At 40.1% G+C, this 26863-nt stretch overlaps 2 protein-coding genes across 5 annotated transcripts in view; one reads left to right on the forward strand and one right to left on the reverse strand.

The window, feature by feature from the left end:
* Positions 1-26863, forward strand: part of LOC308590040 (uncharacterized protein) — a gene marked incomplete at its 5' end in the record, with an annotated part of 378432 nt that overhangs the window by 254029 nt on the left and 97540 nt on the right. The gene's annotated exons all lie outside the window — the stretch shown is intronic.
* Positions 1-26863, reverse strand: part of ROBO1 (roundabout guidance receptor 1) — a 587586-nt gene that overhangs the window by 218488 nt on the left and 342235 nt on the right. For all 4 annotated transcript variants that reach the window (XM_081199572.1, XM_081199571.1, XM_081199573.1 and 1 more), the window contains one exon: positions 11680-12006. In XM_081199572.1, the coding sequence (XP_081055698.1) occupies positions 11680-12006 (327 nt within the window). The remainder of the gene's footprint in view (positions 1-11679; positions 12007-26863) is intronic.

Below are 26863 nucleotides of genomic sequence, written 5' to 3' on the forward strand. Positions count from 1 at the left end.
GCTTGTCAACATCCTTCTTAAATTGTGGTGCCCAGAATTGGATACAGTATTCTAGGTGTGGTCTGACTAAGGCAGAATAGTGATACGATTACTTCCTTTGATCTGGACACTATACTTCTGTTGATGCAACCTAAAATAGCATTAGCTTTTTTTGCTGCTGCATCACACTGTTGACTCATGTTAAGCTTGTGGTCCACCAAGACCCCTAGATCTTTTCACATGTACTGCTAGTAAGCTGGATGTCCTCCCATGCTATATTTGTGCATCTCATTCTTCCTGCCTAAGTGCAGATCCTTACATTTGTCCCTACTGAAATTAATTTTGTTAGCTTGCGCCCAGTTCTCCAATCTGTTGTGGTCATTTTAAATTCTGATTCTGTCTTCTGTGGCATTAGCTACCCCTCCCAGTTTGGTGTCATCTGCAAATTGGATGAGCATCCCCTCAATTCTTTCATCCAAGTCATTTATAAAGACATTGAACAACAATGAGGCTAGGACAGAAGTCTCAAAGAACCAAAATGGTTAATGAAAAGGGACTTATCTTTGCAGAGGTGATATTGACTTTTTTCCAGAAAGACATGTACTTATGTAGGCACTCTAAGAAGACATGTTTGCAAAGGCCACATCTGAATATAACTTCATTGGGCATTCTTTGGATTATAGTAACTACTGCCTAGTTACAAATGTCTCTTTCTTGGGCAAGGTTTTGCAGTGAGAATTTGCCAGTCAACTAGGCAGTGAACATAAAATAGGACATGATAGACAATTATCCTTTTTCGGGGGAGGGGGCGTGACACATGCATTAGAGCAGGGATGTCCAACAGGTCGATTGTGATCTACTGCTAGATCCCCGTGATATTCGGTAGATCGCGGTCAATCTCTGGCTCCCTTTCCTCTGCGTCCGTAAATCTGACTCCTGCCCCACCCCCTCATCCCACCCTCCATTACTGTTTGAACTCAGGAAGGGAAGATGGAATTTTTCTGTGTGGCTGTTTTAATCCATAGCGATGTTTTTGTGAGTGACTTAACCCCTTGCCTTCCTCCCCCTCCCTCCCCAAAAAGCCTGCACCTTAACCCCCCAAAAACAGTGCTTTTGTCCTCCCAAAAAAGCTCAACAACTGAACCCCTAAAAAAACGGGGGTAGATCACTGCCAGATTTTTATTCTGAAAGTAGATCGCAGTCTCTTGGGAGTTGGCCACCCCTGCACTAGAGACACATGGAGAAGGGTAATATGTATATATGTTTATCTGCTAATTCTAGAAGCCGGGGGGCGGGGCAGATGAGATAACTTGAGTACTTACCGTAGTTTTACTTAAGGCAGCTATGACTAGTCAATCTACTGAGCTTTTGTTATGAGCTGAATGGAATGGAGCTGGCATGTAAAACAGGCAAGTCTTCAATCACCTAATGACTTAGAGTAGAATTCAAGCAATTCAATTCACAATACTGTTTATGATGAGTTGATGAGTTGTCTATACACATACTTTTGCATATCTTAACTGGAAGCCAACCTTGGTGCCTCTTTAAGCATGGATCAAAGCTGAAAAAAATCCTGGCTTGTTTTCTAGAGGGAGGAAGAAATGTCTAAGAAAACAGTACAGACAATAACACTGTGTCAGGTCAAGGTGTAATAGAAGCCCAAGCATGTTCAGTAAGATTAATAGGACAACTTGGGGGGGAGCATATTTTGCAAAACGAGTTAGAAGAGCACACCATACACCAAGTTTCTGATTCTAATAAGATCATGGTTATGCCAAAGAAATCAGATAATGTTGGTGACTTGTGAGACCCTCACACAGTTAGTGTTATTGAACAAGTAGTTCTTTATTTAAATCTGCCATATATAGCAGAGGGTCAGGGGAAATAAGAAAAAGCTGCCTCTTTTTTAAACAGTATCAGTGTAGCTGATGTAGTATCAATCAGTGGATAGTTGCAAAGAATGTGAAACCTGGTAAGAAACTATCCTCATCTCTCTCCCCAAATTCCCATGGGAAACATAGACAGACATTATCTTAATAATTAAACCTGCCTCCCATCATCTCCTAAGTGATCTTTTTTTATCTGGGGTCTCAGTCATAATTAGTTGATAGCAGTTAACTGTTTGGCAAACCCTGATAGCTTATCAATTAGCATGGTATAAGCCTTCAAATTAGAATCTGCATGAGGAAGAGCACATTTCCACAATCAACAGAGTTCAAGACAGTCACACTAGCTGCACTGGAAACATATTCTGCTTCTGGCAGAACACCAACATTAGCACTTCAGAACAATACCAGTAAGAGGCTTGTTGGCACACGATTGTGCAAAGTTATTCACCAGCATCTGGTTATTATTAACACTCTGGTTCTGGTCTAGCCTCCTGGGCAGAATCAGGAACTGTTGAATCTGTCTTTGTCTTTAGCTCTACTTTAAATATCTACAGATAAGTTCTATATCGCCCAAGACAAGACTTGTTTCAAGGATTACATTCTAAATTTTAAAATACTCTTAAACCTAGCACCTAACTGAGCCTGTAATACAGCTAGAAAAGTACAAAAAAAATACTAACCAAAAATCCTATGCAACAGAACACAAAGCAAATCAGTGCAGCTGGACTAGATTATGTACTCCACTTACTCATGCCAGGAGGAAAAGGAACTTGGTTGCTTTCCGTCTCTGGCGGCTTTGGGTAAAGTACTCAAAATATATGATACCCCCATTTATCTGGCATTTTCTTCCTTTTTTTACACAGCTGCAAGAATTTCAGCTATTTTGATGTAATAAACTCCAGACTAAGGTAAATAGCTTGGCTAGTGCCTCATCTCCTAAGTGTTAGTAGCAATATGAACCCTTTTGCATTCTGGACCAAACAATTAAAAAGAAAGAAAAAAGATTATGCTGTTTCACATACTGCCCCAAATTTCTGCTCAAACATTTGTGAGTGACTCAGAGCCTTACTACACTTCAATCTTCCTACACAAATCCTTCCTAAACACAACAATATATGACAAATACTGAATAAGCTTTATGAAAAATGAAATAAATAAATAAACAGAAAGAAGAAACTTAAAATTTCTATTTTGGTTATGTGTGGAGCTGGCCGTATGTAGTGTGTTCATGTACACATGGCAGAGTTAATGGTTTTCTATACTTGGGGAAAGAGGTATCTATGGAAGGCAGTAGTGTCTATGAAAGGCTGGAATGTAAGAATTGTCACTGCAGAATTATAGGTCCTTCCTAGCTTTGGTTTTATTTTTGTGTCCTTTTGACTCTTATCCAGTCCAATGCCAGCCTTGTTCCTTTCAAGGGCCCAGTGAGGAGGTGAACAACATTACACCCTCCATGAAAAATGCTGCTTGGGAATGGGAAAGAAAATTAGGAGGATTTTCTCTAGGTCCAAGGTATTTGTAACAAGTGTTCCAGTAAGCTAGACTTACAGTATCCTCTTCCAGGATAGTCCCCATTTAATTCCTCATGTTTTCACACACATCCTCAGTATGTTCAATCTTCATTGACTTGCTTCTCGTGGGATGCGGTGTCTAAGTATTTGTTATACTTCTGCAAACACTGGAGTTCGCTTACACCTGTGGGTACCTCCCTTTTGTGTGTATGAATAGTGTGGGTCTGGCTACATAAAGACACACAGAGACAGAAGGTGTTTGCTACTAGTTTATAGGATTTCTTTTTGCCCTGTTTTCTGCTCATCCCAGAAAACTATCCCAGAATTAAGCAGAAAACTTGAAAGCCTAGACCAAATCTTCTGTTAAATGACACTCAGTGATAATCTGTTGTGCTGCTGGCTAAAGTAGCAAATGACATTACTTGAAATCTCCAACATTTCTATGAATAGAAAAAGCTAATATAACCATATGCTTTTTTGAAATACTGTATATACTGCCTTGCAAAACAGCAAGCTTATACAAAAAAAATGTTATCTTATTGCACAGGAAGTAAGATTTTAAATGTCATCTCATTTTTAAAAGCCTTAAACAGGCATCTAGTAACTCAAGATAACAACTGCTCTTATAGCTGTAATACAGTAATACTCAGTTTACAGCAAAGAGAAAATAGGAAAGTTTTTTTAAAAAGTGCTTATGAACAGCTGTTCAGTTAAACCTTTTAATGCCTCAACCGCCTTTTAAATGCTACTGCTTCTAGGTACAGCTTCAGAAAACATATTTTCCCCATGCCTGAGGTTTGCTTCAAAAAGAAAAGTAAAAAACCTGCTTCGAAATCTACTCTAACAGATTAGTGTTGTAATAAAAATTACCTTCACCCTAACCCAATTTTATTCTGTGTTGTCCCCATCTGTTGAAAAAGTGCTGCATGCATTCTCAAAACATAAAGTAAGTACTGTCAGATATGATCACCAATTTGAGGAAGGAAGGCTTGTTACAGAAGCCACTTTTTCTCTATCCTGGTGACAGATGATTTAGTGCTGAATTTATTTATTTCATACAACTTATAGTCTGGGAGATAGTAAACAAACAAACAAAAAACCTCAAAGTGCTTTACAAAATGAATAAAACAGTAAAATTATCAGTAAAAATGGTTAGAAACAACTATTTAAAACATTCAAAAATAATTAAAATGAACAATAAAAACAGATTAAAACACATGTCACCATTCTACATATCTGAATGCCAGGCTAACAGCAGCTACCATTTGAGTAGTATGGAGATCTTTGTGCACAGTGCCAAATATGCACCCTGAAGCTAGTTTTGCAGGTCATGGCCAGAGGATGCAAGTCACATTCAACTATAGTGAATGAATGATCATCTGCTGTTTTTATGAACCAGAGTGGCACCATATAGTCTCTTATCAATGTCCTATTAATCTTGGTACTTTCTGAGCAAAGAGCTTTTAAAACACAGCTCTCTTCAAGACAGTATGTTAAGGATAGTGATTCCATTTCAAAATATTAGGATTATGTGATTCCATTGGGTAAGAAGTTACACAACAACAATAGTTTTTACTAAGAAAACAGACTAAACATGACTGATGTGGGGAAAAGTCTTTAGGAGGTAATCATAAATTTCAACACTAAAATACTATTTATTGGAACTGTTTATTTCAGGGGTGACCAATCTGTGATCCTTCCATCAGGCTCAGTCATCTTGGCCAAGTGTCAAAAATGATGGGAAGTGCAGACCAGCAACATCTCTACTGTCCTATATCCTTCTGGTATACCTTATATGAATCATACTTTTCTTAGAAAGCCTGGAACAAATTTACATTCTGTTTAACCAAATTTATTAAAACAGTTGTCTGCTATGAACCAATCCATACTGTTCTAAGCAAGGCTGCCTAGGGTTAGCTACAATGAGTGTTTTGTTTTGTTTTAAAATATATGTATATATAAAGCTTACTAATTTAACTTTTCCAACAAGCATCTCTAGCAAATGTTAGTCACAATACATCACTCTTTTAATAGTAACAGTTTTAGGTGTATATGGAAAGAAAAACCTTTAAGAAATCTCAAAAGGCTGGCGTGTTAGCACCCAAACAGCATTTGCTTTTCCTTACTTCGAATACAAAAAATGCAGTATGCTTTAAGTGTTTATGTCACTGCTAGATTCTTGTCTGGACTTAGAGAAGTAAGCAATGCTTCATCTCCCTGTGAAAACTGATCTCTATAGAGGAAAAATTGCCCTGCATAGTTTTGACAAGAACATGCCCTTTACCACATTACATAGGACCTTTAACTACCAGAGAACATGTCCCTGCAGATGGTAATCTGAACCTGGTTATATTCCACAAAAACAAATAACACTGAATTAATTTAAGTACATTTCAAATAATCAAAAAGCTGGGTTCAGAAACTCAAGAAAAGAGCTGAGCAGATTTCAGTAGTAATATGGCAGCTCTTAAGAGTGGGTTCTGCTTCCATACTATCATTGTCTTTGCTAGCAGAAAATGTTTTAGGAGTTGGCTGCATGCCCCATCAACTTCCATCAACTTAAAGCCACATCTGGCTGTGAGTCTGACAGGTAACCTAAGAAAAGTTTACTAAAAACAAATGTGTACAACAAAATAGAAGGAACAGCAGCTAAAATTCCTTGCAGGAATACAGAATAGTGTTTATTGAGCATCAAAGAATTACAGCTTCTATGTTCTGCTTATGATTTTGTTCAGTTTTCCAAAACCATATATTACATATAATGTTAGAGGTCACATTTTATTTTCATTACTCTCCTTTAGTATAGTCAATGTTTTTAGCTTAAGCTGCTTTCAGTATCCAAAATTTTCTAAATAAAAAAAATTCCTTCCAGTAGCACCTTAAAGACCAACTAAGTTAGTTCTTGGTATGAGCTTTCGTGTGCATGCACACTTCTTCAGATACACTGAAACAGAAGTTGCCAGATCCTTCTATATAGTGAGAAGGTGGGGAGGGGTGTTACTCAGAAGGGTGGTGGGAATGGGAGATAGGCAGATAGCTGAGAGAGCCTGTTGACGACTCTTAATGACTGTAATAGGTCTTACAGGAAAAGGCAAGGGGTGAGAAGCTGAGAAATGGTTTAGTCATGTATAGTGAGATAAGAATCCAATGTCTTTGTTCAGCCCAGGTCTTTCCATGGTTTTAAGTTTGGTAATGAGTTGTAATTCAGCAGCTTCTCTTTTCAGTCTATTTCTGAAATTCCTTTGTAGTAAAACAGCTACTTTCAGTCTATTTCTGAAATTCCTTTGTAGTAAAACAGCTACTTTGTTTTGGATATTGAGGAAGACAAACAAGAGCTTTGCTCTCTTCTCCTAACTGCATTATAAGAAGAAACTCCTTTCAGCCTTCTGTCCTTGATTTGGAGGGGGACGGGGGACGGACAACTTCCTGCATTTATCACAATTTCCAAATGACTGGTTAAGTTATGAGACAACACAGTCAACCCTGCCCATCACATTTTTTGACAAGCACACAGGACTTTGGGAAGGCAGTATTGTGAGCAGGTTTCAATAAGATTAAAAGACAGTGTTTGAGATTTATGATGTTTCATATCTAAATCTCTTTGGGTTGTCTTCCAAGAACTGTCTGCATGCTGGAACGGAGGCAAACATTTCATTTCAGTTATGCAGCAGTTTGAATAAGCTTAGAAACAGAAATTGAGGAAAACCCTTTACGAACGCTGTATTCCTGTAACATAACTGAAGTCCCTCCCTGTCTTCCATCCTTCCTTCTGTGCATGCCAGGAGACTTGAGGTTGTGGGAATAAACAAGGTGACCCATGGCAAGTAAACATTACAGATTTGAGCAGGAGAGCCTCATGGCTGGAAGCAGTTGTATGTAGGTGGGGAGAGAGAGATTGCAAAGGCAAGAAGAGGGAACTCCAATCCAGCTGTAGGATCAAGGGGATAGTATGGCAGACCAGAAAACAGGCACTGATATAGAGACTTAAAGACGGGAAAGGGAAGCAAACAGGGGTATGAACAGACAAACGTCAAGGAGCCTAAATAACTGCAGCAGAGTGCCTTTCTTTCACCGTAACTGGAAAAGTGCAACTTGTTCCTGTCAAAGCTCCTAAAAACTACAGCTTACAAGGCGATTGAATATCTCCTATGCCAATATTTTTTTTTTTTTAAAAAGATTTTTTATTGCGTTTCTTTTCATAGGTTAACAAATTTGTTTACATGGCAACGAACAAGAAACATTTTTTTATATATGTATATGAAGAAAAATAAACAAAGAAAAAATATTAAGAAACTTTCCTTAACGTCCTTCAACAGTTCACTTTTGGACCTCCTCACATCCTCTCAGCATTGCATTCATTGTTCTAGCCAGTTCAGCAATTTGTTATCTTGTTTCCCATCTTATTATACCTTTAAGTATATTATGTTACCAATTTCAAAAGTTTGTAATTTAATTTTAAGACTCTTAATAAACATAATATTTTGTTTCAAATATGTCTCGTTTTTTTCCATCAATGCTTACTTTATCATTTGCTTAAAATAAATTGCAGAAGCATAATGTTTCTTAATCGTGCGCTATCTTAACATTCAAACAACTTATAATGTTTTTGCAAATAGTCCTTAAATTTTTTCCAGTCCTCCTCCATTGTTTCTTCGCTCAGATCTCGGATTCTGCCAGTCATTTCTGCCAACTCCATGTAGTCCATCAACTGCGTCTGCCAGTCCTCCAGTGTGGGTAAATCTGGTGTTTTCCAGAACTTAGCGATAAGAATCCTAGCTGCTGTGGTTGCATACATAAACAAAGTTCTGTCCTTCTTTGGCACCTTCCGGTCCACCATGCCCAGGAGAAAGGCCTCTGGTTTCTTAGAAAAGGTATATCTAAATACCTTTTTCAGCTCATTGTGTATCATTTCCCAAAAGGCCTTTACTTTCGGGCAGGTCCACCAGAGGTGAAAGAATGTCCCTTCTGCCTCCTTACATTTCCAACACTTATTATCAGAAAGATGATATATTTTAGCCAACTTGACTGGGGTCATGTACCACCGGTATACCATTTTCATAATGTTCTCTTTCAAGGCACTACATGCCGTGAATTTCATACCGGTGTTCCATAACCTTTCCCAGTCCTCAGACATAATGTTGTGTCCTACATCCTGTGCCCATTTAATCATAGCAGATTTAACTGTCTCATCCTGTGTGTTCCATTTAAGCAGCAAGTCATACATCCTCGAAAGTACCTTAGTCCTTGGTTCTAGTAACTCCGTCTCCAGTTTCGATTTCTCCAACTGGAAACCCACTTTTTTATCCATTTTGAATACCTCTTGAATTTGAGCATAATGTAACCAATCTCGCACCTTACCTTTTAGTTTGTCCTGGCTTTGGAGCTTCCAATTATCTCCAACTCTTTCAATCAATTCCCAATATTTTGGCCAATAGGCCTCCATATTGGGCCTTTTTTTAGAAATCTTAGCTTCCACAGGTGATAACCACCTCGGGGTCTTACTTTCTAATAGATCCTTATACTTCATCCAGACGGCAAAAATTGATTTTCTGACAATATGGTTTTTAAACAGTTTGTGAATCTTCGCCTTGTCATACCACAAATATGCATGCCAACCATACACATTGTCAAACCCTTCCAGATCTAGGACATCGGTGTTTTCCAACAGAAACCAATCCTTCAACCAGCAGAAGGCTGCAGCTTCGTAGTACAACCTTAAATCCGGCAGGGCAAACCCCCCTCTGTCTTTTGAGTCGGTTAATATTTTAAATTTTATTCGGGGCTTTTTGCCCTGCCAGACAAACTTAGAGATATCCTTCTGCCATTTTCCAAAGCATTCCATTCTGTCCACGACCTGAAGGGTTTGAAATAAGAATAACATTTTTGGCAAAACACACATCTTTATAGCTGCGATTCGGCCTGACAAGGTAAGTTTCAATCTTGACCATATATCCAAGTCTTTTTTGATTTCCAACCAACATTTTTCATAGTTATCTTTGAAAAGATTTAGATTTTTAGTGGACAAGGATACTCCCAGGTATTTCACTTTTTTAACCACACTTAACTCTGTCTCTTTCTGATACCCCTCTATCTCTGTAGGTGTCAGATTTTTAACCAAAACCTTAGTTTTTTGTTTATTTAACTTAAATCCCGCCACCCGACCAAACTCCAGGATAAGTTCCAAAACTCTTTTTGTGCTAGATTCTGGCTCCTGTAATGTCAAGACTAAGTCATCTGCGAAAGCTTTCAGTTTATATTGTTTCGCTCCGACCACTATACCTTGCACCAACTGGTCCTCCCTAATCATATTCAGCAATACCTCCAGTACAGAAATAAATAGCAGAGGGGATAGAGGGCACCCCTGTCGTGTCCCTTTTTCAATTCGAAGTTCCTCCGATACCACATTGTTCACTATCAATTTAGCTTTTTGTTCAGCATAAATTGCTTCTAATCCATTTTCAAACCCCCGTCCCACTCCCATCCCTTTCAAGTTCTTCTTCATAAACATCCAAGAAATGTTGTCAAATGCTTTCTCCGCATCAATAAAGATTAAGGCAGCCCTTGTGTTTCTAATTCTCAACAGCTCCAATATATCAATAATGTTCCTGGTATTGTCCGACATATGTCTACCAGGGAGAAAGCCTGCTTGGTCCTTGTGAATTACTTCATTTAATACATTTTTAAGTCTACTTGCTAAAATGTCTGCAAAAATTTTGTAATCCACATTCAGGAGTGAGATGGGACGGTAGTTCTTAAGCTGAGTCTTTTCCCTTTCTGACTTAGGAATCAATGTGATAAATGCTTCTTTCCACGTTTCCGGTGCCTTCCTCCCCTCCATGGAATATCTCCTATGCCAATAAACCACAACACTTCTCTCTTGAAAAACTGATTAATGTCCCCTCTCTCTCTTGCAGATATCCACTTCTCTTTTATGCTAAGTTCCATTCCTTCTTTTACCTTTACTTGGCCTCTCTCTCTCTCTCTCTCTCTCTCTCTGTGTGTGTGTTTGAGAGAGAAGGGGGGGGATGCCTCTGATTGCATCATCACTATTCTTCCACTGGAATGACATAGTGCTAATGTTTTTAATAAATATCTAATTCTTACCATTAAGCCTCTTGTTGTATTTCTGATCAAGAGGGCTCATTTTGAGGGTAATAAGTGCACTTAAAAACTGAGAAGTGGAATGGCAGTAATAATACTTTAGCACTGATTTAGTCTTTAATCAAATCTGATGCCATTTAATAGAGAACAAGTATATTCACATATTAGACATTTTAGATACTGAACTAAACAAACAACCAACAAAACTAAACAAACAACAAAATTCCCAGGCTATAAAGAAACCAACATACAACTACATCTACCATATACCAAAACTGATAATTTTACAATATGACCCTAAAATCTACCACAAAATACACAATCAGTACCGCACATGCATTTTAAAAATCTTTGTGTACCAGTTCATATAGCTTTGCAGACAAGGGGGGGGGGATCAAACATTTTCTCAGGCACTTCCTGTACAAGGTTTGAAGTACATTTAAACAGAATCATTCTAACTAACTTACACTGAAAAGCTGGGGACATTCCCAACTTTAGCATTGTTTATCCTGCATGAAGGCAATGGGGAAGTTTTTATTTCTGCTAATGTTTCAGAAAGACATTTCTGCTTAATATTCTTTACCAACTGCACAACTCCCAGCATATTTCATGTCTGCTGATCAATAGTGCATACTTGTGTGGAGAACATGCTAGAGTGAATGTAAGTAAACTGTAGGCCTCTAGTACACTTAGCAAGTTCTGTTAAATACTGTAGCAGAGTGTCAACGTGAGCACACCAAAATGAATGACAAGACACGTGGCTGCAACACCCCTCAGTAGATGCAAGAGTGTGCAAGGATAACCTCACAGCATTTTGTAACTAATTGAAACCATTTTTTACTCATTAAAACACTTAAGAAATGTGTCGTTACATTTTTTTTCTCCCCTTTGCTTAGCTCAGAATTGCTCAGTGCCATATGTACTGCTGAATACAATTATCTTATTGACCATATAGTCAAAACAAAAGCAGATATTCTAATTTACTTAGTCATATTCATAATCTGCTTGTGTGAATATAAACATTGTATACAAGTGTTAGTAGAATGCTAATGTTCTGCACTCAAACCTAACTAAATATCTTATTTGTATATATTGAGCTCAGACATGAAAAGCTAATGACCTCTCTGTATTTAAAATTCCACTCAAGCAGCTGCTTCTAAGGTGGCTAACAGTGATGGATAAAGAGGAGAAATACTTACTTGCTACTTCCAGCGATGCATTGTGGCTCACAGCTTCACCAAGGTAATTCCTTGCTACACAGACATAGACTCCTTCATCAGGCCTGCTTTTGCGGCCATGAACTATTCGTAAGAAAAATAAAGATCCACTTGGCAGCAACATCCGATGAGAACGAGGATCATCTTTGTCTGTTTCAACCCTTTCTCCTCCTTTATACCATTCAATAGTTGGTGTTGGCCTGCCTTCAGCCTTACAGTTCAAAGTTGCTGGTTCTCCTTTAGAAACAATTAGATCCGAAGGATGTTCAACAATGCGAGGTGGGGAATCCTCTTGGCGAAGACGGGAACCTAAGGAGGGTAAATGTAAATAAAAAATCAAATTTCTACTTCTTGTTAAGATGTAATGGAAATGCTGTGGCTTAGATTTAAAATGGCACACTTGGAAATCAACAAGTACTTCCTGGTTATTCTTATAGTTAGCTTGATGTCATCTAGTTGGTTAAGATTTTATTACATTTATGGGCAATTATATGTTCTTCCAAGTTAGCATTTACAATATATTTATTGCTAATTAACATGCTTGCCACTATGACCAGAGTTTTTAAAGCAGTTCACAGTAAACATTTAAAAGCAGTACAATTAATTGGTTGCTTGTAGTATTACTGTACTGTTAACATAAGATCAATACAATCATGAAATCGATGAAGTCAGTGAAAGTGAAGAAGCAATATATAAATACACATCTCCAAAAATTCAGCACATTTTGATCGAAGTATCTTTTAAAGAGTACTATCTTCAGCTGCCTCCTAAAGGAAAGATAATCATGGATGATTTTAACTTCCAGAACAAAACTGGGGCATTATCACAAACTGGCTTCTGATTTTGTGACCCCACTGTTCCATACTTAGTCTTGCAGTCGTTTGACACTTTCCAGAAAGATGAATTGCATGAAGAGACTGCAAATGCTAGGTTCAAATATATAAAATGCAGATTTTCTTCATGCATAAAGTGGGGCGGGGTGAGAGACAAAACACAAGGAACTGCCTGTGAATATATTTCCACCTAAGTGCTGTAAAAAAGTCACTCTTATCTGAAACATTCCATAAAATTCCTTAAATTGTAGTGTGCTGTATTTTTCATGAAGAGAAGAGTGGCAGATAGAACACATTAACCACAAATTTGATGACAGCCGCCAGAGGGGATGTAACAGCTTTGACATCTGAGTAATCTTTTTCCACAGCTATACTTTTAATTTCTATCCTTATAGTCAAGTTATTTAAGTTCCAATTTGTGTTTTATTTAGTAGAAGCAACTTTATGTATCAACATAAATCTTACAAAGGGCACAAATCCTGTAATTTTCTTGTCAGAAATCTGTCCCAGAAGGGTTAGTTGGTAAACACAGAAACACAATACTTATTAGTTACATACTTTATCTACAAAGAACCCACATTTCTCCTTCTAAAAGCTGATAATCACTGCAATAGAGGAAACTAACAAACTTGCACAACCTGCTTTAGTATAAATTTCACATCTCACACTGAAAGATATAGCATGCCAAATATTCAGCGCCTTTGGTTAAAAGAGCAATTACTGTGTACATAATACTGATCGACTTCACACAATTCATTTGCAAACTAATACCAAGATTCTGACAAAATTTTATTTCCTCAGTTGGTTTTTAAATACAAAGGGGTTGTATACAGAGCAGGTGCAACAGACTGGCTGGAAGAATGACATGCGAGCCAGAACATCTTTGGTTCAGGTGAGCCCAGATATGAACAGACCACATAGTGCACTAGGTGTGAAAATACTGGAGTGCACTAGGAAGTAAGCAAATACTCAGAAGCACATCTTGTTTTTAAAAACTAACACTATCACTTTTTAGATTCAAACAAAGGCAAGAGCTGCAATTATATTATTCATGGCAATTGGTGGTATCAAAACAAATCATACCACAATTTAAATCAATGGGCTTAATTCCACGTTTCCAAATCATTTCATCTACAAGTGCTTTGCGTGTCGAGGTCCCCAATACACCCCAAAGGAAAACACAATTGACACTTAATTTTTGGCATAATTTTGGCCACAACTTTATTCAAATACAGCAATGTGAGTGGTTGCTTAGGCATTGGTAGCACTAACTGCCCCCGCACGGGGACAGCTCTGACATTCACACCCCCCGCGAAGTCAGCAAGGGTAAGTCACCTGGGGAGAGAGACGGGACTAGGAAGCATGCCTCACCTCTCCCCAGCATGCTCCCAGGGGCTTGTGTGGCCCTAGCCCCTTGCCAGGGGGTTTTGGACAAAAGCATGGGGGAGCCCCTGGGTTCCTTTAACGGTAAAACCCTTCAGCAGCAGCAGCAGCATTTTGGAGGGGCAGGCACAGCCGAATCCATACCCCTCCACCACCAGCAGCATTTTGGGGGGCAGGCACAGCCGAATCCATACCCCTCCAGCAACCAATTCCAGACCAATGCCTAACCGCAACCTTACAAGTTGTGACGATTTGCTATGCGGTAGGCGAAAACCAAGTGGCACACACTAATCAGCCAAATGGCAAAATTCCTACCCGGCCCCTGCCCCAAAGCAGACAACCCCATGACAGGCAATAGCAAGGTCAAGCAAACAGCCTAACATTAGGGAAGGGAGGGCGGGTGATCCGAAGCACGCAGCGAAAGAGAACGTCCGTTGCTGCGTGCCTTGTATTTAACAAATAGGGCTGTCAATCACTAAATGGCAACATCTAATTTTCCCCAGTAACAGCCCACCCCTGCTTACAAGTTCGCCAAACCATCTGCCCAGAAACAGCAAGGTGTCATGGAATCCCCAACTGCAACACATGCTCTCCGTGATGGAGAACACGCTTTCTGACAGAAATAACCACTGTACAGTAAAAAAAAACATTCACATCTTCTTATATGACTGGGAAGCTGCCTAACAGATGTACATAAGTAGAATAAACTCTCAAGTAGTATGGGATGCCCTAAATGGTTTTTTTTATGCACTTGCAAGTGATAGTTGCAACCAAAGCTCTGCCTTTTCAGTGTAACTGGTATACACTCACTTTCTTGATAAATTATGCAGCTTCTCCTTACATGCATACAGACATGCATTTGTTTAAGAAAGATTTTTTAAATAAATCTAACTGTAATCTCATTCTATTTTCCTGGAAAGGTAAGTGAAATGTCAGAACTGTCTATATGTTCTTAAAGTTATTTATTAACAGGATATGAAACCCAGTTCAGGAAACACCAGGGATACAGAAGGTCAGCTGCTTTCGAGGTTTACACAATGTATAATGCCCAATTGAAAGTCTTGTTAACCACTTATGGCCACATGAATCTACTGTGAATATTTAATATTTTAAGAATTGTTAACATCAGACATTCCTAACACCACCACACAGCCAGCTTTTAACAACAATAAGAATGGGCTGCATAGTGTAAGATGGGCACTTACTAGTTTAACCAGGTTGTCTAACCCAAAACAATTAGGGTCCTCCCAAAAAACAGAATAAGCAATTAATATACATTATATTAAAAGGAAGAATAATGGGTAGTATCTTTCCTGTCCATCTTTCCTGTCCATCTTAAAGTTAAAATTCAGATCTTGAACTTCTAAAACAAACTGTTCATAATTCTGTCTATATATCGAAGAAAAATTCCCCAAACTAGTATTTGGAAGAGGGGAAAGTTAGCTTTATGATCTGTCAAGTCTAAAAATAAAATGTCTGTTGAAAGTGTAGAAAACTCTGGGTAAATTATGCAAGACGTAATTGTGCTTGCACAAACAACAATAATAATAATAATAATTTATTATTTGTACCCCGCCCATCTGGCTGGGTTTCCCCAGCCACTCTGGGAGGCTTCCACAGAAACCAAAAAACACTAAAATATCATACATTAAAAGCTTCCCTGAATAGGGCCGTCTTAAGATATCTTCTGAATGTCAGGTAGTTGTCCATCACCTTGACATCCGATGGGAGGGCATTCCACAGGGCGGGCGCCACCACCGAAAAGGCCCTCTGTCTGGTTCCCTGTAGCTTCGCTTCTCGCAATGAGGGAACTGCCAGAAGGCCCTCGGCGCTGGACCTCAGTGTCCGGGCAGAACGATGGGGGTGGAGACGCTCCTTCAGGTATACTGGGCCGAAGCCGTTTAGGGCTTTAAAGGTCAACACCAGCACTTTGAATTGTGCTCGGAAACATACTGGGAGCCAATGTAGGTCTTTCAAGACCGGTGTTATGTGGTCTCGGCGGCCGCCCCCAGTCACCAGTCTAGCTGCCGCATTCTGGATTAGCTGTAGTTTCCGAGTCACCTTCAAAGGTAGCCCCACGTAGAGCGCATTGCAGTAGTCCAAGCGGGAGATAACTAGAGCATGCACCACTCTGGCCAGACAGTCCGCGGGCAGGTAGGGTCTCAGCCTGCGTACCAGGTGGAGTTGGTAGACAGCTGCCCTGGATACAGAATTGACCTGCGCCTCCATGGACAGCTGTGAGTCCAAAATGACTCCCAGGCTACGCACCTGGTCCTTCAGGGGCACAGTTACCCTATTCAGGACCAGGGAGTCCTCCACACCAGCCCGCCCCCTGTCCCCCAAAAACAGTACTTCTGTCTTGTCAGGATTCAACTTCAATCCATTAGCCGCCATCCATCCTCCAACCGCCTCCAGGCACTCACACAGGACCTTCACCGCCTTCACTGGTTCTGATTTGAAAGAAAGGTAGAGCTGGGTATCATCTGCATATTGATGGACACCCAGTCCAAACCCCCTGATGATCTCTCCCAGCGGCTTCATATAGATGTTAAAAAGCATGGGGGAGAGGACGGAACCCTGAGGCACCCCACAAGTGAGGGCCCAAGGGTCTGAACACTCATCCCCCACCACCACTTTCTGAACACGGCCCAGGAGGAAGGAGCGAAACCACTGTATAACAGTGCCCCCAGCTCCCAACCCCTCTAGACGGTCCAGAAGGATGTTATGGTCGATTGTATCAAAGGCCGCTGAGAGATCCAGCAGAACTAGGAAACAACTCTCACCTTTGTCCCTAGCTCGCTGGAGATCATCAACCAGTGCGACCAAGGCAGTTTCAGTCCCATGATGAGGCCTGAACCCTGATTGGAAGGGATCCAAATGGTCCGCATCCTCCAGGCGTGCCTGGAGTTGTTCAGCAACCACACGCTCAATCACCTTGCCCAAGAATGGAAGATTTGAGACTGGGCGATAGTTGGCCATACTGGCCGGGTCTAAAGATGGTTTAGACAAGATTTGTTTAGGGATGTATACTAAAGTTAAAGTATTGAACCAAAAAGAAAACAACAACATGTTTTTATACCTATAATCACCTGCTATAACCAATAAATTAAACAGTAAGGAGTAGCCCAATGTGAAAGGTCCATTATCTGTATAGAAATCTGACTATTAGATGTTGCTATACATTATAGTAGTTAGCAACTATATATAATCTTAGGCAAAAAGCAAAGGTAGCATCTAGAACACATACAGCATGCACTTTTTTCCAGGGAGTGATTGTATCATTTTAGTGTTGTTGAGAGCTGTAGGGAAAGTGTTTTTTTTTAAAGTATGCACATTTATTTCCTACATTTATATCTTCAGGGTAGTATAAGGGAGGATTACCCCCATTTTATCTACACAACAATCCTGTGAGGTAGGTTAGCCTGTGAGAATATGGAGAAATCTGAAGTTAGTTCAGGCACAGGGATCTGTCCTACATTAAGTCATATAATAATAATAATATAATAATAATACATTTTTATTTATATCCCACCCTCCCCAGCCGAAGCCAGGCTCAGGGCGGCTAACAACAATAAAACAGTACAACAGTTTTACAGATGCAAAACAATTCAGTCAGCCTTTATATAATTTCATTTGACTCCCTAGTTTTTTAGAAGTTCAACTGCCTTCCGGGTCAGTTTTCACCTACTAATGTATTTAAACATTTTTTTGTTGATGATCCGTGTTTTTCCAATGTGCTCCTTGAATTATTTTCACTTATTGTCTCCTTATATCTTTTTTTTGGCCAAAGTTTGTTTTCCCCTTATTTGGACAAGTGTTCAATTTTTTGAAGACAGCCTTCTTACTCCTTTTAAGCTTCCTTGACTCTGTTTATAAATCACACTAGTATTCTCTGCGTCCTACTTCTAAAACTTCTCCCGTGTCAGGACTGTTGTCTCCATATGCACCAACTTACCAAGCAGATTGGGAGCACTGGTGTCGCGTCTGTGTTGGGTCTCACACCCATGTGCCAAGCATCCCAAGCTCTGGCTTCTTCTTCTCCTGCAGCTGCCGGGGGAAAAGGTCCTGGCTCCTACTGACATTGCACCAACCACACTGCGTTCCGAGTGTCACAGGCCCAGAGCGCTACACACACTGACTGAACTCCCTAAGTACCATGCGCACTGAGCATAGTGTGCCTCGAGTGCCACACATGTCAAGCACCCTAAGCGCCATGCACTGCACGCACAATGTTGGGAAGAGCCAGGACATCTTTCCCCAGCAGTTGCAGTTGCAGGAGGAGGAGAAGTCTGCCATGGAAGCCACAATCACGGGTTCTGCCACCTCTGCCAAATAATTATTCAGGGCCCCTTGTTGTTTCTAAATAATCAGCACAACAAAATCTTGCTATGTGTGCAAAAATAGCCACATTTTTTAAAATATAACTGTCTATATAATTGATTAAGTTTTGCTTTTTATATGTTAATATCTGGACAAAGGCATTGGCTCTTATACTGCAATCCTCCTGAAACATGAAGCAGTGCACCTAGATATCTTATGCTACTCAGCTTCAAAAGTGTCATATACACTTTGGTGAGAAAGGACTTTCAAATCTACATAAATTGCTGAATTTCAGAGAGCCAGGATGTAGGAACCACTACGTCTATCAAGCTCAGTACACTGGTACCTCGGGTTAAGTACTTAATTCGTTCCAGAGGTCTGTTCTTAACCTGAAACTGTTCTTAACCTGAAGCACCACTTTAGCTAATGGGGGCCTCCTGCTGCCGCCACACCGCCAGAGCACGATTTCTGCTCTCATCCTGAAGCAAAGTTCTTAACCTGAAGCACTATCTCTGGGTTAGCGGAGTCTGTAACCTGAAGTGTATGTAACCTGAGGTACCACTGGACTGTCAACACTATCCAGCAATAGATGCCTCAGGGTCTAAGATGGGAGTGTTTACCAAACATACCTGAAGACATAGGGATAGAATTTGGAACTTTTTCTATGCAAAGCATGTTGTATTTAGTATAGAGATATATTGGTGCAATGCCCGGCATAGTCTCAGAGTTCACCATCACTCCCATTCAACCTGCCTCTCACTTTAGGACTTTTTGTTGTAAAATAATTACAACAGTGTGAAAACTTAAATTAGCTTTCAGTTAAGTTTACAAACTTACCTGGACATACTTCTGAACAGATATACATAGGTATTACAGTTAGAGAAATAGATTACTAGTACAATGCATACCTAATGTGCTATGGTAAAATACAAAATAAAAGCAGTAAAATATACTATGAAGCACAACTTATGAATTCCTTTTCAGAAGGTTCCTCAAGAACCTGTCATGCATCTTTGGGCAGTGCTTGTGTTTTCTTGTTTGACATACTCAAACATCCACTGAAGCTTTTAAAAACTAATGCATAATAGTCAGAGTCAAAGATGATAGTTGAAGAGCTTTGGTTTGTGTGAGTTATTAGCTTCTATGACAAAAAGTACCAAGGCAAAATTTTAGGGGTAATTTTGTAAAGACATTTATACTTTCAGAAAACAAAATATTTCAAACAGCCTTTTAAAGGATTAGTAACAAATCCCTGAAGGAATGCAGTCAACCTCAGTCATATTGAAACCTTAAAGTCAACTTTCCCAACATCCATGAAGCATTAGTGAGCACCAGGTTAATGAGGCACAAAAAGAATAAAAGGTGTGATGCTTTCACAGGTAAATCAACATAACCACACCCAAAGAGAGTCTGTAATCTAAATGAATAGCATAACAATCAAAATTTAGCTGCTGCTGGGGATCACTTGGAATGGGAACTGCAGAAATGAAAATTTTCCTTCACTTGTTCGCTCCTCTAGCACTTTGGCTTAGTGCATTATTTTATTAATTTAAACACAATTTCTGTTTAATTATTAATTATTAATTTCTCTACAGAGAAGTATATTTTTGATCAAAGAGGAAGGCATGAAATAAAGATTTGGATCTCAGCAGTAACACTAGAACTTATATTAGACAGACTTGAAAGAAGAAAGCACATTAAATGCTATATTTAGAATTTGATTTGGGGAAAGGGAATGCCTTTCAGTGTATTGGAAGGCTGCAGAACAGGGTAATGCTGACAGATTGTTTTGCACATTAGTTTAGAGACAAATTTCAAACATTGAGTATTCTGAAATCTGAGAAGGCCCAGAGTCAAAAACACTAAAGAGAATTGGAGGACATGTGCATTTTAAAATAATTAAATCTTTATCCTAAGCTGCTGCCATATTAAAGTGGAAACGATAAGCTCAACTGAGACAAATTTTAGTTGCATATAATCATTAAGTTTCCTTAAACATCTATTGCACAAGTATATCACTTCTTTTTTTAATTTAAAAGAAGTCATTTTGTTTTAATATGTTGGTAGGAAAGTCATTTTATTTTAACTTGCTGGCAGCAAAACTAAAATGTTGTTGTTAACTCTAATTTCCTGATCAACATTTTTTTAAAAAGTAATAGTAGTGTAGGGCACAAGGAGAAGGGGACGAAAGAGGACGAGATGGTTGGACAGTGTTCTTGAAGCTACGAACGTGAGTTTGACCAAACTGTGGGAGGCAGTGGAAGACAGGAATGCCTGGCATGCTCTGGTCCATGGGGTCACGGAGAGTCGGACACGACTAAACAACAACAACAAACAGTTGTTAGAATGCCAGAATAAGGGCAGGTTGAAAAAGTTAACTGGGTATTGTCAGCTTCATGAAACCAACATCATTTATTTATTGATAAGATGGTGAAATAATTTAATTCCTTTCTCTGGGGAGCTTAGACTAACATGTGACTCCCCATTTGTATCTTCATAAACTGAAAAGCACCAGCTAATATGGTATATTGTTCTGAACTATTAGAGGTCTAGCAAAAATTATGGAATTTTAATACTGCTGAAGAAGTCACACAGCAGATGGTGCGTCCCAAATTCTCTTGATCACAGCAACTATTCTTAGCAATACAGTCAAACCTCGGTTCCTGAACAGCTCCGTTTTGGAACGTTCCGGCTTCCGAACACCAAAAACCCAGAAGTAAATGCTCCTGTTTTCTAACGTTTTTTGGAAGCCGAAGGTCCGACACAGCTTCCGCTTGAGTGCAGACACACTTCGGTTGTTGAACGTTTTGGAAGCTGAACGGTCTTCCGGAATGGATTACGTTCAACAACCGAGTGTATTCTACAGTATTGACTGTATTCTAATCTAAGCAATGTGTCACATGCATTAACAGATACCTATCAGTGCATGGCGCTGTGGGTTAAACCACAGAGCTTAGGGCTTGCCGATTAGAAGGTCAGCGGTTCGAATCCCTGACAGGGTGAGCTCCCGTTTCTCGGTCCCTGCTCCTGCCAACCTAGCAGTTCAAAAGCACGTCAAAGTGCAAGTAGATAAATAGGTACCGCTGCGGCAGGAAGGTAAACGGCGTTTCCGTGCGCTGCTCTGATCCGCCAGAAGCGGCTTAGTCATGCTGGCCACATGACCCAGAAGCTGTACGCCAGCTTCCTTGGTCAGTAAAGCGAGATGAGCGTCGCAACCCCGGAGTCGGCCACAACTGGACCTAATGGTCAGGGGTCCCTTTACCTTTACCTTTATCAGTGCATGTGAGTCCCATGACATATATTGAGTACCTTGTCCATACTCAAATCTTATTTTCTTAACAATAAAGTCAGTGACCAAGTGATAACAACTTCATTGTACAGTCATACTTCATGGTGCGTCTGCTTCAGGTTACGTGTTTTCATGTTGCGTCCCGTGGCAACCCAGAAGTACCGGAATGGGTTACTTCCGGGTTTCGCTGCTCGCGCATGCGCAGAAGTGCTAAATCGCACCACACGCGTGCACAGATGCGACGCTTCGGCTTGCGTCAATTCCATGTTATGGACGGGCCTCCAGAACGGATCCTGTCCATAACACGAGTTTCCACTGTACTGTAGAGCAGTGTTTCCCAACCACTGTTCCGCGGCACACTAGTGTGCCGCGAGATGTTGCCTAGTGTGCCGCGAGATGTTGCCTGGAGGGAGGCGGGCGAGTCGGGCGGCGAGAGGCGGGGCGGCGGCGAGGAGATGCCGCCGAGCGTGGGGCTCTCGCCGTCTGCCTGCCTGGCTGCCTGTGAGCTCGGCGGGCAGCGCCTCCGTCCGCAGCGCCCGCCTCGCGGCTCTCATTCCCTGCCCCTGCCAAAGCTCACCCAGCCAAGCCGCGCTCTCCTTCCTGCCTCGCTTTGCTGCCTCCTCCCCCCCCACCCCCAAAGCTTGGAGGTTCCCCGGCAAGGGGGAGGGGAAAAAATTGAAACTTACACTTTCGTGCGTCCCTCCCGGCGTGACGCTGCGCGCTGACGTCACGGGGCTGTAATGGTGGTGTGCCTCGAGATTTTTTTCATCAAACAAGTGTGCCTTTGCCCAAAAAAGGTTGGGAAACACTGCTGTAGAGCAACTAATAACATTCTGTTATGACAAAGTGGAACAAATAGTTCAATACTGGGTGGAATTTTATCACATCTGAAAGTACACTAAATGCTGCAATACTGTACACAATTGCCCCTGCAGAGGTTCCATTGAAGTCAATGGGTCTGACTTCTGAGTGAAAATATAAAGTCTCACCCTGAAATTCTGCTTTTGTCCTAAACTAGTTAGTCTACTGGTCACTATTATGTCAATTCTACTAGAAAAAGTCAAGTGATACTCCTAGAAAGTAAGTCAGATCAAATCAATTAAATGTAGTCTAGAGACATTCTTAAGTTTATTAACATTGATAAACCGAGCATGTGCACTGGAACTGCTTGCTTTGCCTATCCATCAAACTAGCTCTTTTATTGGTTAAGAACTTTATAATGATTTTTACCTAGCAAAACTAGATAAATCCAATATCTAGTTTAACACCACTATTTATATGTAGGTATAGTTAAAATTAATTAGAACAGTGTGTAACATAATAGCACAAAACAGCAAAATTCTAGACACTCAAAGCATTGTCAATGAATAACCACGGCAGTTTGTATTAGCTCATTGCTGGCCTCAGTACAACCCACAATGACAGTGGATCTTCTACACTTGCTGACACAACACCCCATATTCCTACTAGCAATACCAGCAGTTTTCAAATTGCTCAGTAGTCTACCATAATCATTAGTAGCCAAGAAAGACCGTCACAAGCCTTCAGAATACTTTAGTGAATCAACCCCTGTACAAATCCAGCTGGTATTTGCAAAACCCACATTAGACCAGCAGCAATAATAGGCTTTGATTTCTGTAAATGTCAGAGCAACATAGGAATCTGTCTTATACGGAGTCAGACCACTGGTCTATCTGCCTCAGTACTGGCTACACTGACTGGCAGAGACCTCCAAGATTTCAGGCAGGGTTTTTCCCCCATTGAACCTGGAACCAACTGTATGAAAAGCAGATGCTCTACCACTAGATCAAACAAAAAGCTGATTTGGTTTATCCCCCCCCCCCAAGGATACCTTTCTTTGAGAAGACATGTTTCCCACTCAGCTCTCTTCTTTTTCTTAACTTTGCATGGATTGAGGCAATTTAATCTGACTCTGAACATATAGGACTGTATTAATATATGCCGATTAAGTTCTTGATAGACTATTTTCATTACTTGTTTAATTCTTTTTAAAAGCCATCTAACCTACAGGCAATCACCAAATGTAGGGTTATTTAAGCTGCATATGGAGCACTTCCTTTTGTCAGTCCTACTACCAATCAACTTCAATGGATGTCCAAAATTCTAAAACAAGAAGTATGATAGAAATGTTTCTGTTGTGCCATTCTGGAAGAAGAGGCATTAGAGTTTTCAAACTGCATGTTGAAAATGATTTCTGGAGGGAGAGTATAGTAAAAAAAAGAAAGCATATTTTGTTAAATTGCTTCACCATGTTTTACGTTTTATGTTGAACTGGGCATCTAATAACGAAGTACATGTAGTGATCACCCATAAAGTCATTGCTCAGAAATTGGATTCATTCTATCCATATAGGATTTTTTCACTGTCTTTTAGCAATAACTGCTGTAAATAAAGATTAAACAATTCTAACATACTGCTTCAGTTAAACTGGTTGTTATTAAACCAGGCAAAGGTCTTTAAGGCACCCTAGCATACCTGGACTAAATGTGCAACCCACTGAAAGAATTTACACCCCCACCTCATGGTTTTCCAAAAGAACAGAATAGTTAAAGGGAATTATCTGTAAAATGAGCTACCACCATTTTATTTATGTCCAGATTGCCCCAGGGTTTTCTTACTGCCTATGTAACATGTGCCAACATATCAGATTATATAGAGAATCTGCACAACACATTTAATTATCTCAACTCCCCCCCCCTCGTTTTGCACGTCCGGTTACCATCTGTATAAAATAATGTGAAATACAAACAAGAATCTCCACTTTAAACCTTGGAGGGATGGCAGGGGTTGGGGGATGAGATGGGGAGATTAAGCATAAAGAATGCATTTCTACTGAAAAATGAACCAGAGGTTTTGAGAGCGGCTGTGGATTCCATAGACAGATGGTGTCAATAGACCTCTCTATTAGTCAAGTTTGCACAGAAAGTATAATGACCGGTTTATAAGATACCAGCAGAACTCAATATAGCATAAGGAGAAGACATTAAAAATATAGTTTTGCCATCCAAAATGAGGCATCCCTTACCACATATATTGTAAACCCAGCTATTGTTCACATCAGCTAGTTTATAGTTTCCTCTATAGACTGTAGTGAAAACTGATCTCTTAAAACATAAAGGGGAAAAACAGTCCCACAATGAACAGCTGGGCTTAACAGGTGAAAATATGGAATCTAATGGTTTTTCCATCAAAGCCTAGCTGCCTATTTGTTTTTCTTCTAGGAACTAATACTATTTAGACCTGATTTTTAATTAAGATGCCATAACACAGTCTGGAATCCCAAACAATAATCCCTGAATGTAGTTCTTGGTGAATGTATGTCCACAATCAGAGGAATCAGATATGCAGTTAAGCCACAAAGATGAACCCAATTTTTGACATTTTATACCTTTAGCAATAATAGCAGGGTGAGGCCTACCATGAGCTAGATTGAGGCAGCTGCTGTAGGTGGCAAATGCTAAGAGGCAAAGTGCGCGCAAACCCTCACATGTTTTCCTTTGCCCCCTAAGATAGTTCAGTGCCATCAGCTGTGGTGCATGGCTCTGCTCCATTACCAATGTTGCAACAAGAGTAAACTGCCGGTGTGGTTGTTTTTTGAACAACCTGACTGTCTTAGGTAGTAAAATGTCTTGACTCAGCCCTGAGCAGTAACTGTACTAGACAGGGCAATCCTGTGCTGCTCTTTTTGATGAAAAGTCACCAAGAGATGGTTGAAAGCCCCAAATTAGGATGATTTAGTGTGATATGCAAATGCATCCCACATATGAAGAAAGACAAAGCATACAAATGTACCAAAATCTGAAAACTTGCATTTTGGAAATGTAAAAACGGGGGGGGGGGAGAATAGTCAATTCTGATCAAAGTATTTATTTTGACACTCACATTGGCTCAGGGTGGAATATAAATTTGAATCAATAAATAAACCAGAGTGTGGTGGTTTTTTTAAAAAAGAACACCTACCTTTTTCCTCAGTGGTAAACAAATTATTAAGTATATTATTGTTTGCCCTTCTATATCCTAATGTATTTGTTCATCTATATACATCAATAACAATAAACTATTGCTGTTCTTCGTTAATCTACAAATAAAATTAATTCAACAACTCATGCGTTACTACTAATTAAAACCAGAACTCTTGTCTTTGGAACAACATTGTGTACCTTACTTAAGGAACATTTTTTCCACTGGCATGCCACAGCCCACAAGAGTCCAAGGGAAGCCACTACAAGCATTCAGGAAAGGGTGAAGCACTATTACTATGTAACTAGTACATTATGTGTTCAAATAAATCCAGATGTTTATTCCAATGCTTTATTTTTGCTATGCGGTCCTGCCTTCAGTGTGCGAAGCAAAGACACATTGAGAACGATCCTTTGTTAATACGGGCCATGCCAAACAAAGAAGCATTGATAGAAATCAGCACTATTTCTTGTCACTGACTAAAGAGGTGAAATAGAACCTGCTTTTTTTCCATTTAAGACCACTATCTATCCTTAAAATGCGAACTGAGTAAGTTTTTAAAAAGATAAACTAAAATAATACAGTCACCAGCTCTACTAACTCTCTTGAGAATCCGTGTACACTTCTTTATGGACATTACTTACCCAGGAATAAATAAACTAAGTAATATCCCCATTGCATTTCCTATGAAACTGGAATGCCCTGGAAGATCCGCTCAGCAAATTTTCTACACATTTATTTCTAACATTACTGGGGTTTTGTTTTTGTTGCTTTTAAGGAAAGATTAGTTTGTAATGATATGGAAATGTGAACACTAATTTAAAAAATAATGTGAACATTAAAATACAATAGAATACTAACCATAGGGCTTGACACTTAGAAGGATTTATAGCCCTTCTCTAAGTTAGTGTTTTAATTCAGACTTCTGATTCTATATGAGATGCACTATAAATGCGACTGGAAGAGAAGAACACTCAAGAAATATCTAGGTACAGTAGTTTGTTCCATGATGAGCTTTCTTCAAGGAACCATTGAACTCAGGAGTGGTGAGCGTGGTAGGGAAGTCCCACTAAGCTGCACTCCTTATTGCCACTGGCGGAGGAAGAGGAATGCGGGGGGAGCGCACTGTCCCCGGCAGCACAATCCCGGTGAGGTGCCATCACGGCTGCCCCCCTCGCCCGCACTGGGTGTCATGCCCCTGTGGGCAGTGCGCCACGCCCCCAGGACGCATGCCAGCCCCGCCCCCCGGTGCCAGAGCATGAAGCTCCGCCCCTACTTATTGCCACTTACCTAGATGGAGCAGGGTAGCAGTGAAGTCAGGGCTGTAGAGTGGTACTCGCAGAGTGAAGTTAGTGTTCCT

Source organism: Podarcis bocagei, assembly GCF_964188305.1.
Source record: "Podarcis bocagei genome assembly, chromosome: 6".
Lineage (NCBI taxonomy): Eukaryota > Metazoa > Chordata > Lepidosauria > Squamata > Lacertidae > Podarcis > Podarcis bocagei.